This window comes from Gavialis gangeticus, unplaced genomic scaffold (genome assembly GCF_001723915.1).
Source record: "Gavialis gangeticus isolate Ggan-Ray unplaced genomic scaffold, GavGan_comp1, whole genome shotgun sequence".
NCBI lineage: Eukaryota > Metazoa > Chordata > Crocodylia > Gavialidae > Gavialis > Gavialis gangeticus.
The window spans coordinates 293060-304631 of record NW_017729029.1 but is presented as its reverse complement, the minus strand read 5'-3'; the positions used below and the strand labels follow the sequence as shown (position 1 = coordinate 304631).

The 11572-nt window shown below is 45.7% G+C and overlaps 1 protein-coding gene across 2 annotated transcripts in view; it reads left to right on the top strand.

Moving 5' to 3' along the window:
* Positions 1-11572, top strand: part of LAS1L (LAS1 like, ribosome biogenesis factor) — a 70251-nt gene that overhangs the window by 31392 nt on the left and 27287 nt on the right. For both annotated transcript variants that reach the window (XM_019521081.1, XM_019521082.1), the window contains 2 exons: positions 9478-9563; positions 10024-10233. In XM_019521081.1, coding sequence (XP_019376626.1) covers positions 9478-9563; positions 10024-10233 — 296 coding nt within the window. The remainder of the gene's footprint in view (positions 1-9477; positions 9564-10023; positions 10234-11572) is intronic.

Genomic DNA, 11572 nt, shown 5'->3' with positions numbered 1-11572 from the left:
CCCAAAATTCGCCAAAGCCCTCCCACAGCCCCCCTTGCAGCGCTGCCACTGCCTGCCCTAAGCACAGCTCGGCCCAAACCACCCCCCACCCTGCACTGGGAACAACGCGGAACAGTCCCGGTCCAACCTACAGCTGTAGCCCACCCTGCCCTGCCCTGTGCAGATCCAGGGGCACATGCCCCCTGTGCCCTCTCAGGGTGTGCGCAGCAGTAGGAGCCACTCCCCCTTCCTCGTGCCCTCCAGACGAGCCGCAGCTCTGTTCACTGCCACAACCCGGCTGGGCAGTGCCTGCTCTAGCCCCTGCCCCACTCCCGCCGTCACTGGACCTTGATCTGCCCCTCCATGCCCTTCCCCCTCCCCTTCCACCACAACAGACTAACCAGCTGCACGCAGTTCTCTACGCTCTCGGGCTGTGCTTCTCTCCGCCTGTGTGCTGCACTGTGGCTGCACACATGCACGGGGCATTTATCAGCCACACCAGGCCAATTTCTGACAGTCAATTTTTTTTATATTGGTACTGATCCGATATCGGACCAATGTATCGGTGTGCCTCTATTTTACAGTGTGCTGCTAAGTGAGTTGCAGACAAAGCCATAGGAGGCTGCAGGTAATTCATTAGCATTTGAAGAGTGTGCTCTCTGCCAGTGGCTGGTCAGCAGCTGCTCCTCCTGGCTGACTTATTCTTTCCTCTTTCCTTTCTTTTATCCACAAACCACTGCAGCTACATGCTCATGGATGATCCTGGGGTAGTAGCTTTATTATTGACAATTGGCTATGTCATTGTCATTAAGTATTGCTTTGAATGTTGACCATTGGCTTTTTGGTTTTAAGTTATAGCAAAACGTTTGGTCCCTGAAGTGGACTATAACCAGTGCTTTGCCAAACTGGGGGTAGTGTTTCATGGAGGCAGTAGGCAAAATGGCTGCAGAGAGGAGGAAAGCAATGGGGAATGGGGCAGCAGTTTCTCATGTACTTTACATTTCTGCAGTGCTTTCAACCTGAGGATCTTCAGGCATTGTGTGCCTGATTCAGTTTTACAGCCGCCTGATCAGGTAGATGGGTTTGAGCTCCCACAGCAGCCTTAGGGGAATGATAGTCCTGTTCTATATCATTAGATACTCTTATGAGCTATGACTTAGAGCAGTGGGGGCCAGCCTTCTCCACAGGCATGCTACAAATTAGCCCCACACATTCCCTGAGTAATACTGTGATTCCCTTTCCTATCTGATCTCCTGCTTTGCTGTCTGTTTCCTGCTCTATCTACTGCTGTGCTGCCTACCCCCTCTGATCTACCATTTGCCACACAGAGTCTTCACTTGTTCTTGTGCCTTAGGTTGCCCACCCTTGGCCTACAGCAGTTTCTCAACCTGTGGTATGTGTACCCCTGGGGGTATGCAGGTATCCCAACACTCTCTCCCTCTCTCTGTCTCTCTCTCACCCTCTTCTCAAAACTATGGCAGAAAAATTGGTGGGCCACACATTGCATGGCACTTTACATTCCCCAGTAATAATTTGGCGTTCAGCCCTCCTAGCTTTGGCCAACATCACCTCTAGACCAGGTACATACTTGAGTTGTGCACCCCTGGTGTAAAAGGTGGCAACCCTACCCACACCAGATCAGACATCTGTCATATCACGGCTTTATATATACAACCCTTCTTCCAACATATGGCATACATTAGTCTGTAAATATAAAATCCCCTGGAAAATTGAGTGTTGGGGTAGTTATTAAAATTTTCAGAAGTTAAGGGGTACTTGCTACTTAAAAGGTGGAGAAACACTCGCCTAGAGGACCCTGTTAGAATGGGGTCCATTATGTTAGTTGCTCTGCAGACTTATCTGAAGACTGGTCTTTGTTCTAAGGAATACATGAGCTAAGACAAGAAACATCTGCAGTTTTGTGGGAAAGAAAATAGCAGCCCTTCTATAGATACTGGATGCAGATATCAGTTAGCAAGATCAATATCGATAAGCTTTTTCGAATAATCAGAACTATGAAAACTGACAACTATTTTCCATGTGCCTTTCATCCTGGCCAGTTAGCTGTGTCTTAAAGGCACTTTGCTGCCAGAAGAGCCTGAGGAAGGATTTGAAAGTGCTAGGTAATAGCTTTCGCCTCTGGGAAAAGGCATGAAAATCTCAGCATGAAAAGGTGGCTGATGGATACTTGAGGAAGCTAGTAAGGTGAGATACTGGGGTGGGGGGAGAGTTGTGAATGGCTTTAGAGAGAACAATAAAGCTGTGTTTAAAGTGAAATGGAGCCCACTGGAGGGTTTCAGTATGGCAAGTGATGCATTTGCCCTAGGCAAAAAGGAATCTTAGTGGATGGAGTTGCTGAAACTGAGAAGCTGAGCACTTGGGTATGATCACACTCATTGTCTCTGTAATGTTGCCTTATTGGTGCATTTATCCTTTTGATGATATCTATTCCGGGTTTTGTTGCAAGGCAATTAGGGGATTAAACTTCTGTATATACTCCCCTATGCTCCATGCAGAGCATGAAGGAACCACAGAACAGCTGGTAGGATCCAGTAGAATCCTTGAAATCACGAATTTGCCATTTAGCTTGGGAGTCCCCCAGCTCTGTCTGAATTGCTGCTCTAGGTTTTATGCCCCCTTAGATGTCCCCTCTCTCATCTTCTGCTCCATTCTCTCTGCTCTGCAAGAGAATCAGGAATGCTTAGCCTTGGAAATACGTTTCCAAGTCAATCCAGAGCATAGTTCAGTGCTTAGAATTAGTCTTCTTCAAAGCTCAGAGCATGGAGCTGATTGCGGCTGTGCGTGGCCTTTCAGAGCAGTGGCTGTTCTGAAGCTGCTGTCCTACTTCTGCTTAATATCACTGTAGGCAGTGCGGGAGCTGGATGTGCGTCAGCCCAATTAAAACACTGGGAGCTGATGACATGGTAGGGAACCGGTGGCCTTAGGGCTGCAGACCTGAGCACTCTCGGGGTTCTGCAGCACTTGCTTTCTGCCGGTGATATCACAGAGCTACGCTAACATTTCCCCTTTAAATTATTTATGCCACGTAGCTTTTTTTTATAAGCACATCATGCTGTATCTTGCTGTGAATATTTCATGTGGGTGCTTGGAAGAATTTTCTCCTGGCTGAATTCAGCATCTAAGCTGTGCCTGATCTTTGCTAGCGTGGGGCAAAATAGACAGTTGGTGAGTGGGATGGGATTCAGAGGCAGCCCTATCAATTAAAACTTTGCCAGCGTACCTGTGTCTGGGCACCAGGCTGGAGTTCTGTAGAGCGAGAAGGGAGGAAACAGGCCCTAGGAGCTGTGTGTGTTTGAGCAAGAAGTTACAAAAATGCTTTTGTTTTTGGTAGCTGGAGGTAGTGACGTCCAGTCCTGAGACAGGGCTACTGCTGAGCCTGGAACACAGCAGACATCTGGAAGTGGGTTAGAGACGGTCCATGGTGTGTCAGGTCAGAGAGCCCTAGTAACTTGCAACATAGAGCTGCAAAGGAAAATTGCAGTTATTATTTTCCAGCTGTTTTTGTTCATTTTCTTAATTATTGGAACTTCTGATTATTTGTTTTCTTGGATTTGGGGGGGGATCTGGATTGATGGCTTGAGACATGAAGGGCACGTAGAGCTTTTCAGCTGTAGGTTACTTGGTCCTAGGCCAGATCATGACCATCTAATGGCTTGAAAAGTAATGTTTCTTGGTGTAGATGTGGAAGAGAGAGTCCAGTGCACCGTTATGTGTGCTATTGAGCAGCTCTTATATGACACATAAGAGGAATCTCAGTGGCCTTTTATAGCACATGTAAAACATTTTGGACCCTCTGAATAAACAGCAGGAATAAGGACACAGTACTGCTGGGCATGTGGGACTTCACAAAAATGCCTCACAGGAGGAGAAACAGTAGAATATTTTGGGATTTATTTATTTATTTAATAATGTTTCTCGTCTTATAAAAATATCTCAGGGGAGAGGACTGCAGGATGGATGTGCAGGCTGGATTCCCATTACCCTACATGACTCTCTGCTGCTTTGCAGTCGTGACTCAGACTGCAAAGGCAGATCAGAATGATCATTGTTTGTCTTTCAGTAAAAGAGGCAAAACAATCTGGGCTGCAAGGCCACAAGGAATTGCATCACTGTGGATATCCGAGAAACAAAATGCAAATTCCATTTCAAAGTAAAATCTGGGAGGTAGGAGTTTATCACCAGTTACTTGTGCAGGGCTATTTTGTGACCTGCTGGCTAGCAATAGAAACCATTCAGCATAGCTTTCATTTCCACCTTTCACTGCTGAGAGCTTTCCTCAGAGTTTCACAGTAGTGACGTGGTGCCGTGGATAGATGACAGATGAGGAGCCAGGTGTAGCCTACACCCTAAAGAAGCCTAAAAAGAGGGAGGAAAACCTTCCATTTCAACTAAGTCACTTGCCCTAGGCTCCAGAAAAATACCCCCGATTACATGATGCGTCTCTTTTATTTTATGGTTTCTAAGCCTTATTGACAAAATGTTGTTGCCAGATTCTATTATGCAGCTGTCTTCCTTATCACCTTACACTGCCCAGGGCTTTTTATAGTTCTCTGCAATTCAGGCTCCAAATAGCAAGACCAGGAAAAGAGCCAAATGGGAGAAGTCAGTCTCTGTGACTCTCAAAATGCTGTGGTTTGTGTCTCCAGTCCTTTCATGGTATTGTGACCCCAGGGATCAAATAGCAACCTGAAACTAGCTGCACTGCTATGCAGGGAAATCCCCTGGGCAACCACCTCTATGGGGTGGGATTGTGAAATAACTACTTTCTGCAGAGCCCACAGCTATGACGCTGCTGGAAAGAGATTTCACAATTGCATTAAACTGCTTTGGAACTTTTTCACCCTCTGATACATTTTTCTTGGAGCCTTTTTTAATGGGAGAGTTTCTTTCCTGTAAGTGCTGATTTCACAATTGCAGCCTTCAAGCCAACTCTGGTAGTCAGGCTTGGGGAAAGTAACTTGCTTTCCGGAACAAGACAACTTTTCCGTGGATGCCTTAGTGCAGATCTGTTGGACCCCCCCGTTCCTATTCCTGATTGATTATTGATTCCATGTCCCTGTTTGCCCCTAGACACTTGGAAAGAAGCACCAGTGGGTGACCCAGCATCACTTGCTATATACATGCTTCTGGATCTGTACATCTCTACTGCCTGAGGTTAGCACTGGCATGAAGAAGGCTGGCTGCTGCAGTGGAACATTTTCCTTGGTCTCTCTAAGTGAGTGTGAGGATAGCCTTAGAGAGAGGCCAGAGCCCAGTCCTAGAGGGGAGAAGACCATAGGGCACAGGAAGATGTGGATGCTCTTCTCTGCAGGCTTCAGAGCACAGGGATGGTGCTTCTCATCTAGTCACAACTCTGCCTGTTACTTTACTCTCACACAGGAGACATGCAGACCAAAACCAGAAAACTGAAAGTGAAGTAGTGCAAAATGGACAATCTTTTTATCTTAAAGTACAAACTTTAGATGTGGAGATAGAAGCTTTGCATTGGCAGGGCAGAGACAGCTGTCTCCCTGCAGTATCCATCAAAATCCCTGTAGAAGGTTTGCATGGCAAAGCTAATCCTATGTTCACCAAAGATAATGTAATATTTTTCCTCTGCTGGCACCATTCTGGCAACCACTGCTAGTGCCCCTGCCGCACCTGTGGTCCTTGTAAGCAGTCTGCTCACCAACCTCCAGTCTGCTATGGGAGGGGCTGTAGAAAACAGTTCTGGGTTGTGTTGTGCTTCAGCGTCCACCCAGAACACTTTGTGATCCATTCCTACCCCTGGAATCCAGGGGTGAAAGCTTGTGGTTGTGGCAGCTGCTAATTCAGGAACAAACACATCATTATAGAAAACAATATGAAATTAGGGGGATTTTTTTACTTCCTTGAATCAAGCCAGCGGATAGGACTGGAGCTGATTTAGCTAGGTGTGGAAGGCTGGTCTGTTTCCTTGGTGTCTTCATCCAAGAGTAGGTCCTAGGCCCTTGCAGTGTATAGGAGAACAGAACGATGGGAAACTATCGTTGAAATAAGTCACTGAATAGATTAAATAGGGCATAATGTAAATGGAAGCAAAAATACTGTGTTTAATGTATCTGCACTCAGTTTTGAACCAGGACAGCATAGGTGCTATAAGAGGAATAGGCTGAGTAGCTGTCTTCTGGCAAATTGGACCCTTGCAATGTGATTTACATTGGGTACCTACAAATACCTAGTTGCTTTTGAATTTTGCCCTGTATACATAATATAAAAGTATGCTAATGTCACTGGAGCTGGTTACAACTTGGAATTTACATTTGGGGAAATTCTCATGTTTTGAAAGTTGCTGTTCTCAGGAAAGGAAACTCCCAATATCTTTCATTTTGGAAAAATACCATTTGGGTTCCCCCTTTTTTTTTTTTTTTCCTGAAATGGGGCATCAGAGCTTCAACCTGATGTTTGTGAGTCAGTGCTTCTGGGCGACCTGCTGTGCTGCAGGGAGCCAGGAGGCCAGGGAGGTTGCAGTTGGCCAGATAAGCAAGCAGGAACTCAGGCAGGGTTTCGCTTGCAGAACGTCATGCCTTCCATTAACAAAAAATCAGCTTGAACAAATCTCCATTTTCCCTTGAAACTGCTTTTTGTTGGGAAACCAATGCTCGTTACTCAGTTGCTTAATGGAACTGACTGGAATCATGGGATATGTCACCAGGCATGAAGGCAGCTGCATTTGTAGAAGTGTCCTGTGGCGATGCCTCATGCTGGCTGGTATGCAGCATTTGGGCTAGTTGGGAACTGCCGGCTGGCTCCTGCCTCTAGGACAAAACCTTTGAGCTCTGGCCTCCAAGATGCGTTCTCTCTCCTGGGTGGAAGTAAGGGGGAAGAACTGATGTTCTGAGAAATGAAGGGGTTTGCTGGAGGGCATAGGATGAATCAGAAGGGCAGAGCCAGGGCTGGGATTTAGGTTGCCCTGGCTTCCTCATCAGTCCTTCGCATCATACTTTTCCTCTTTCTATTTTTATTCCAAAGATTAGAAATACAAAGCCTTAAAGAATACCGGCTGCTATATTTATAGTCAAGGGGAGGCTGTACCTATTTCCAGCTGCGGAAATGCTCTGAATGGTGACATTTTTCTTCCTCCTACAGGTCTTACTTGAGAGTCAAGAGTAATTAAAAGCAGCTCCCAGAAAAGAATCCTGCCTCTGTCTTTTACCTTCTACATAAAAAATTGTATGTTACTGTGCAAAAAAATGAAAATAAGCCCCCGTCACACTCTGGTTCTCATTGATCTTTATATAGCAACGCAAATGCTATACTTCTAGCATGGGCTCACTCCTCCTCTCAGTGCCAGCCTGCTTTAGTGGGAGTCTTCCAGAAATGGGCTGTGTGTGAATAGCCACTGCATCCCTGGTGCTTTAAGAAACTGAATCAAAACCCTGCGACCTGCTTTCGGCTGGTGGGGTTCTGCCAGTCGCCCCTTGAAACTGAGGAGATGAGAAATGGCGCTTGCACACCAACAGCAAAGCGAACACAAGTACTTTAAACAGAAAAGGTTGCTTTAAAAATTGGGATGTGCCTTTGCTTCAATGTGTGCAGGCCATAAGGAGCTAATGTTTTGAGTGGCCCTGTGTTAACTGGAGCTGGTCCGTGAGGTCAATTGCACTTCTGCAATGTGGTATTACAGCACTTCAGGACAGTGTTATGAGCATCACATACACCTCAGTGCTCCTGTTTCCCTGTAGACCTCCTGGATGTGCCAGGATTTACAAAAGACTGACCCTCTCCCTTTCTCCTTTGAGAAGACAAGGCATTATCAGATTTCCTTCTATATTTTGAAAGAAGCTTAATATAAATAAAAGCCTTTTTTTGTTTCTTAGAAAATATCCATTCCATCCTTACACCATAGGAAACATGTTAATTGGGAGGAGAAAGAGCTTCAGACTGAAAACACATTCGTTCACAAGTTTGGGCACTGCAGAGACAGGGAAGGTGGTGGGGGCGGCCCAGTACCCAGTTCTGGTATCTTGTGCTACGCAGGTAATCATCTCTGTGACTTGCTACGCCCATGTGACTCTGAGTACAACTCACTGTTACATTTCTCTGCATAGACTGTGCACACACTGGGTGATGGGAATTAGGTGTCTTTCCATGTCTGGAAGCTAGTTCTGCTTTTAATGTAAAGCCTCCTAAAACTTCTGTGCTTCAGGGAGCTGTGACCCAGCAGCCTTCCTGAGTCATGTGTGCTTGCATCACTCTTGTTTGAATGGTTGCCACATTGAGGGTGGCATGTTCATGGAGGTAGCCTGGAACAGGTAGTGAGAAGCAGTCATTATGTGTAAGAATACAGTAATTATCCCAGCACAGATCCCAAAAGAGAAAAAGCTACACTGGAATCTGATCTGTAAGGCAAGTCACATTCTGCTGCTGGCCTTCATAAATGTTGGCTTCTCCTGAGTCACCTCATTACTACACGAGCAGTTGTATATGCTATGCCTGCCCACAAAGATGTTTGTAGCTGGGCTTACGTTCATAGAGTCCCACATAAGATACAACTACCTTATCTGCATGTTCAGGTTTGAGGGCCCTTCCACCCCTCCCCATCACAAAATACAACAGAGCTTCAGACATCATCCTCTAGCAAAGCACATCTCCTTTAACTCTAGTTCTGCCCCTGCAGCTCCAAAGAGAGCATGGCAGAGATGCCAGTTCCTTCCTGGAGTCACTCAGTGTTTGAAAACGGCGGGTAAACCCTTTTCTCAGTGCTGTCTCGTGTGTTACCAAATAATGAACTTGAGTTTCAGCGCTGGGTAGTTGTAGACATTTATACATAAATCTGCTGGGCCTTACTACTGGGCATAGTCGAACTTAGGTAGGTTGTGCTTTCTCTAGTCAGTGGAACCAGTTCCTCCTGCTTGCAGGCGGACCTGGCCTTGGGCTGTGAGCTGCTGGTCTCTCAAACTGTGGGTAATTGTGATTGCCATGTGGATGTGGGACTCCAGGCAGAGTCGAACATGACAGCGGTGATTCAGACAGGAAGTTCTGGTAGTTTGGACCAGCATCTTACCTTGGCGTGTTGCCAGAGGTGCAAAAGACAACATGTCTCTGATGTGACTAAATACAGTTGTCATGGCTGCTTGTGGTCCTTATAAACCTTGGTTGAGATGTTGAGAGCACTGCAGGAGACCGAGATCTCTGTTGTCAGTTACCGATATTTCACTGTGACAAAAGATGACTAAATCCTCTGCACTATATTTGACATCTTAGTGCCAGTGAATTTCCACCCCCATCAGCGTAGGTGTCATTTTAATGTCCTGGCCAAGGAACAGTTGTATAATTGCACTTTCCTTCCAATTTCGGCTGGGATACAGTGTCATCACTACCAGCCAAATCTGGCTAAGTGTTTTGTGCCTTGTTAAGCTGTCCATTAACTAAATGAACCCATGTATACAGCTTGCACTGTTTCAAGGGGGCATGATAAGAGATGTAAGGACTGACTGGGACTTCCAATTTCTCTAGGGATATGGTAGCTGAAGCACTGCTGGAGGACGGCTTTCTCATCCCAACGGTGGAGCACCTGGAGACTTTAAATATCAAGTGTGATGGTGAATGTCTACTTTATTTTCTCTACTGAATTGTTGGCCTCTCTAAAAATCCTAACTCACAGGTTTCCCAGTGGGTGGTCTCTGGTTTCCCAAATTTTATTACAGTGGCAGAGCTTTATTGTTTTGCTTGATGTGCACTCTTTTATAGCATCTTTTTAGACAAAATAGCTCTTAATTATGTGGGAGTTGAGCTTAAGTTGGCAAAGGATGAGCAAAACAGAGGTAGGTTTTCCTGTGGTTTATGGCATGATTCGATCAGGCATCCTACTTTCTGCTTTTGCTGAAATATTGTGTTATCCATTCATTGCTTTTCCTATTTCTTCTTTTGTTATGATTCTCAGTGAGAGTAGGGTGCCTGGAATAAGTGCAGGACTACTGAACTCAGTACCTTTTGACCCAAGCACTGCACCAATTGTCATGTTGAAAGTATTTCTGTTTAACTGTAATTTCTTTTATATAGAAAACAAAGAATTGCTGGACATCCCTCAGATATTTTACTGTTTCTGGCAGCCTCTGCTCAAGGGCCTCCATTCCCAAGACTTTACGCAGTCCTTGATAGAGAAAATGTTTGCTAACCTGAAACAGTGCTCCGAATCTTCAGAACTCCGGTCTCAGTACCTGATCAACTGGATTGCTGAACTCTTGACTGCAAGCACCAAAGTTAAAGCCAGTGAGTGAATACCTTCAGGTTTACTGAAACTTTCAGGTTTAAGATCCTCTCCTGTACAGGCTCAAGAGAGAGAAAGTCAACAACACTTGCAAGCTGCAAATGCAGGGATCCTAATTATTAAAGACTCCGTAAATTTATAATGGCTTTCCGGATTGACAACTGAAGACAACTGCATTCAGTCCACTGCAATGGATGGAAATAATTTTTATTCAAAAATGCATGACGGCTTCATTAAGACTTAAAAACGTGGTGATTTTCCCAGGGTGGGAGCATAGAATTGTGGAGAAGATGGGCTGGAAGGGACCTTGGGATCTAGTCCAACCCCATGCTCAAGGCAGGATCATCTGTATCCAAACTATCTTATTACAAATCCAAACTATCCTATTACAAACACTTGTCTAGCCTATTTTTAAAACTATACAACCAACTCTGCCACACAGCTACCTGGCACATTTCCCAAAACCTCAGACATCATCACCTGCCACAAGTAAAGCAGGGGGATGAGGGCACTTTCAGTGTCTTGCCACTATAAGGACAGAAGGTGGTAGTTAAAAATACACTTGATAGAACTAAGAGGAACATGTCCTCACTGCAGAGAAAGACAAAAAAACCCATAGTCCATTCTGATCTGACGCGTGCTAAAAATCCTTGATTCCCAGATGTGGCCTGACCCTGAGTGGAGGTGCAAGAACCTCTGGGTTTTTTTAGTCCCGGCAGGAGCTTTGGCACACCCCAGTCAAAACCCCCCAGTCTTGGCAGCAGGTAACGCCCAGTTCTTCTGAGGAATGTGAAAAAACCCCTTGATACCTCTAGCAACAAGAGGGGAAAAAGTCCTCCCCAGTCCCATGTGGAAGCCAGCAAAGCTCAGAAGAGAGAAAACTAGACACTCCCCACCCTGCTGTGCAACCCAGGGACCATAACCTGGCTCTAGACAGGTGACATCTTGACTGGAGAGCTAGCATTCCCTTTTTTGTCATCCTACCCCTTCCATGAATTTATCCTGGTTCCTTAAATCTTTAAATCCTGCAAACTAGAGATATCAAAACAAATCTGCGCTGTGTTTTGCTCTGGAAGCAGCTGCATTTTGAGGTTTGTCTACACTAGAAGAGCTGCTGCTCTTCCAGCTATGCCAGCTTTGTTATGTGGGCAGAGTGCCCTTGTAGAGATGCAGCATATGCCCACAGGAGTTGTTTTTGCACAGCTATACCACGTCCCTGAATGACATAAGGAAAGCAAACAGAAACCCCTTTCTGTCTCCATAGTTGTATCCATGCCAGGGGTTTCATTTGCATAGCTACATAGGCTGGAGGGTGTGGTATGTGTTTCGTTCCCTCCAAAC